The sequence below is a fragment of the Strongylocentrotus purpuratus genome, unplaced genomic scaffold (genome assembly GCF_000002235.5).
Source record: "Strongylocentrotus purpuratus isolate Spur 01 unplaced genomic scaffold, Spur_5.0 spur5_scaffold_14, whole genome shotgun sequence".
Classification (NCBI taxonomy): Eukaryota; Metazoa; Echinodermata; class Echinoidea; order Camarodonta; family Strongylocentrotidae; genus Strongylocentrotus; species Strongylocentrotus purpuratus.
In genome coordinates, this window is record NW_022145599.1 from 33,351,049 (window position 1) to 33,355,932 (window position 4,884).

The window sequence follows — 4,884 nt, forward strand, 5'->3', positions numbered from 1 at the left end:
GTTTTCTGAATTCTGCTAGGGTAAGGTCGTCAACATATTTCCATCTATTTGGGGTGAAATCTGCAGCATCATTGATCATGATCAGAAAAAGGATTGGGCCAAGCTTGGTGCCCTGTGGGACACCACATGTTATGGATTGAACTTGAGAGGTAATGCCACCAAGGCGGACAGTTTGACATACATTTGAAATATCAAAACTTTGATTCAGCAGTTTGGACAATTTTCCTCGTTCATTTAATATGGGCGGATCCATTCAATAACTCACACTGTTGACTGCAGGTGGCTGGTACTGGTTGCGTGCTTTGGATTTGGCCGAATCATTAGACCTACGCGTACGTTGGTGGAAATACATTGCGTCATGGCGGAAAAGGCAGAAGGCGCTGCTTCTCAAAATATATTGTGTCCTTTGTGCCTGGACGTGTTTGATAATGCTTCCATGTTGATATGTGGACATACGTTCTGCAAGCAGTGTTTAGAGAGGTATGATGCCGCCCATCGAGACCTAGATCACATGGTGTGTCCTCTCTGCAGGAAAGTCACCAAATTGGATGAAAGTCGAGTCCCTGGTCTACCCGCAAACTTCACCGTCAGAGGCTTGGTAGACGAGTACCACGGCTCAAATGGTGGGATAAATGCCGTTCTGGAGGATCGACCAAAGTGCACTGCTTGTGAGCTCCAGGGAGATGCTGTATCCTTCTGCTACGAGTGTGGCACTTACATGTGCGCCAAGTGTGACCATGGTCATAGTCAAATGACATCGTTCTTCAAGGGACATCAGGTTGTGTCCATAAAAGACGTCGTGGAAGGAACTGCACATATCGGGCAAGTCAGAAACAAGTGTTCGGTGCACAAGCATGAAAACAAGGATCTTTTCTGCAAAGACTGCAAAGTATATCTTTGTCTGAAGTGCATGATCGTTGATCATCGTGATCACAACTTCAAAAATCAGGCTGACGTTGAGAGGGAGATTCAGCAGAAAGTGGACAATATCGTCAAGCGCAGCAGCGATAGAAAACACGAGTTCGAGAAACATATCCAGGACATTGAATCCAAACGCCAAAAAATCTACACGGCTATCCAAAAGCTGGAAGGTGACATAGAAGAGGCATTCATGGGAAAACTTGACAAACTGAAAGAGAATAAGCAGTTGCTTATCACAGAAACACAGCTCCTTCGAGAGAATTGTGACCAGGAATGTGATGCATTGAAGTCTTGTCATCGACATAGGATCGAGGCTATTTCAAGCTCTGTGAGCCTCGTGGCCAACGGAAGGTTAAGACATTTAGAGAAAGACAGGCTGGCGGCGCACTCAGTAATCTCCAACGAACTAGAAGGTCTCTTGGAGGAAGCTATTGATGAGGCATCTGTAACCGACTTAATGACAATTACTACTCAGAAACTATTCATACCGGCCGGGGATACGCTACTTGATCTTGGTCGTATGTCAATTCCTCCATTGGAAATAGGAAAAATGGTAGACCTACCATGCCCAATGAGTGGCATAACACGACTTTCTGAGAATTCGATTCTTGTTGGATATGGTAGAAGTAAGCATGATGCTGACAAAGTGGAAATCAGTGGAAGCGTGCAAAAATGTACACGAAAGGGTGCATTTCTCCATGACATCGCCTATCAAAGCAATTCAACGATTGTCGTGTCAAGAGATAGAGGGACAATACGTTTCTACAGTGCTAAAGACTGGTCGCATATAACAGACTAAACAATCTTAAATGATACAGGATCTTCATTCCCATATTTAACTGTTAGCTCTGAGAATGAAATCATAGCGGCGAACAAGAATGATCGGATTCATATCTTTGATCCTACTGCAAGCACGAGAATGCACTCAATTGCAGCAGTAGAAAAAACATGCCAAGCCCTTGCAACCAAGTCAGGTATGATCGTTTCAAGTTCTTGCCATAATACTCCAAGCAGAGTACGAGTCTATGACAGAGATGGGAAATCTGGTGATCCTATATCAGCCAAAGAGGGGGAACATCTCTATCCTGCAGTAGATGAGGAAGACAGTGTGTTCATTGCGAGTGTCAATCAGCCAGCTGGTAGAATACAAATCACCCTCTACCGTCCTGAAGGTTTGAAGCTCAAGAAAGTGATTGAGTTCGATGAGCTTGAACTAACACTGAATAGTTCATGGTGTTACCTAGTTTCTCTACCCCGTAATACACTTGCATTCGCTTGTGGTACAAAGGTGTATTTTCTTAAAATTCCACATGGAACAGTTCCTTTGGCTGCAGAATAACCAGAAACCAAAAGCCAGAGTTGTCTTTAATTGTTGTCTCCACATGATAACAGTTCTCGTGGCGTCTGATACTCTAGTGATAGTGTTATATCCCCTAAATGCTAGTTATAATATAGACACGTGCTACATGATAACGTACATGTCACTAAGAACTAAATACTATATTTCGTGAGCACTAAGTTTGTGTGTATTGGATTTGTTCTTGTAAGTACAAGAAAATATATGTCAAAGGTCATTGTGATTGTAAGTAGTTTACATCTGTTCTGTATCCCCTAAGATGTCGCAATGGAAAATACATTACAGAAGTGGTAGCAATGCCGGTAAAATACCCTGCCTTTATAATGGTATCCCTGAAATGGACCCTAAACAAAAACTGTTCGACATCGAAATAATCTTGATTCATTGTTAATGACATCTTAAGTCAGTGTCAGATCTTATGAATTTTAAAATAGTCAATGGGTATACTTTATAATATCAGTATACCATATATTTATGTACATGCCATTACTTGGAAACCGTTTGTTGTTTATGTAAGTTTGAGTTATATGATTATTTTCTGTATATATTTGATAACTACACAATCGTTCAACACTTAGAACAAACCAAAAATAATTTTCCTCTGTTCAATGATTGTAATTAATGATTGATTTGCCATAAATTACCTTGGATATTGAACGAGGTCGACCTTGGATATAGCTGTTTCTATTATTTGTCTCTGTTGACCCAAATGTCTAGTTGTTACAGAAGAAATTGAACATCTTTTGAAAATTTTGATAAGTGAAATAAACTAAATGAATGAATGGAAATAACATACCATACACACATACTGCAACTCTTGTTAAATACGCTTCCACATTCTGCAGTGATTTTCACTGCTATTTTTTATTAGTTTGTGAATTTACTTTCAGCGTCTACAGTATGAGATTTGAAAGTTCCTTATGTTTTGATGTAAGGAGACAATGTCTATTGTCTTATTAGAGTTAAGATGTATTTCGTTAAACATCATAAAAATTATATATTCATATTTGTAAGTAATGACCGCATCATAGAAAAATAACATGGATAAGATATTTTGTACATCTGAGCAGTAGCAATCAATCAAATTAATATTTTTTCTTTGCTTCTTGTCATTTCTCGTTGCTCATTTCTCGAGTTTCATATAATATGTAGAACATGTACATTGAATGATTAAAGCATGGAGTTAGGCTAGTAACTCCATGGATTAAAGAGTATACTAAACAAAATAACTGATACAGAAAAGGGAGTTGAATCCTATACAAGAAGTAGTTTGTGATGCGTATGATGCCTTAAATAGCAGCTGCGTTTTGTAAATTCATGTACTATTATAGTTATTATTTTGCAGTCTTCCAAATTTCATTCTGCAGTGATATTTCTAATTTGGTGTCTTTATCATTGACGGTTGTGTACATTGCATTTTAAAAGACTGAAATTGGCTGTAGTCAACTTGAACTTAATATGAAGCTCCAATTTACTGCTTTGAGAAGCTCACTTTAAAAAAAAAAACTCTCATAATTATTATACTGTTTGGAATCAAGGAAAGATAACCAAAGATAAGTCCTATCTGGAGAGCTATAATCATTTTGAAATATTATGCATAATCTTGTTTTGTTTTCTTCAAAAGATGATGTCGACATGATTGAAGAGCTTTATAAAGCCATTGTTGGGTTGAACTTGTGGTAATGACGGGCCAAATGTTAAAGGTCAATTGCAGATTCGCAAATAAGATTACACATGGTCTGTTACAGGTGGTTTGAGTTGATGTTATGATATGTAATGAAGTAATAAAGCAGAGGGCAGGAAGGGAAAACCGGTTCGAATCTGTTCAATAAGGATCAAAGTTTGTTATTAAATGATCAACAAGTTACATTATGATAACTATATCTTGTGCCCACTTGTGTAAATGTTAGTCCATTTTCTTCACTTAAAAATAGTCAATGTTAGAAGATTCGTTTATATGTTCATATACCCCCTCCCGAAAAACAAACAAACCCAAAAGCAGATATGGATGAAAGAGAAATTAAGGCAGACGTAGCGATGGGAAAGGATTGTGGGGCAACGATAGGAAGGCAATTGGAGAGAGAGAGAGAGAGTGATAGAGAGGGGTGGAGAGTGATTGGAAACAGTTTGAAAGGCAGATCATGCATGAGAGAGAATGATGAGAACTCTGGCAAAAGCGTCAAAGAGAACGAGAGAAAGAGAGAGAGAGAGAGAGAGGGGAGGGAGAGAGAGAGAGAGAGAGAGGGGGAGAGGAGAGAGAGAGAGAGAGAGAGAGGGAGAGAGAGGGGGGGGGGGGCGGGGGAGGTGTGAGTGAAAGGAAATAGGTCTACTAGAGGAAGTTTGTGTGTGTGAGAAAGAGAAGTAGAGATATGGAGGGGGGGGGGGGGGGAGATAAGTGACTCTTTATATTCAAAGAGCGAGAGAGAAAAAAAGAAATCACGATAAATTTGACAACAATAGGGATAATATAGTAATAATTTCTCATGAAAAGTAGATTTTTCAAACACACAAGAACACCGACTAATTGCCAGCTCAGCTCATTATCTCTCATTCTTCCAAATTAGAAATGTCAACAGAAAAAAAAGTCCATTCGGACAACAGTATAT

The 4,884-nt window shown here is 39.1% G+C and overlaps 1 protein-coding gene across 1 annotated transcript; it reads left to right on the forward strand.

The window, feature by feature from the left end:
• Positions 1–358: 358 nt before the first annotated feature.
• Positions 359–2,260, forward strand: LOC115923852 (E3 ubiquitin-protein ligase TRIM33-like). The gene is made up of 2 exons (XM_030985239.1): positions 359–1,366; positions 1,775–2,260. The coding sequence occupies exons 1-2, from the start codon at positions 359–361 to the stop codon at positions 2,258–2,260; spliced, it is 1,494 nt and encodes a 497-aa protein (XP_030841099.1).
• The last annotated feature ends 2,624 nt before the right edge of the window (positions 2,261–4,884 follow it).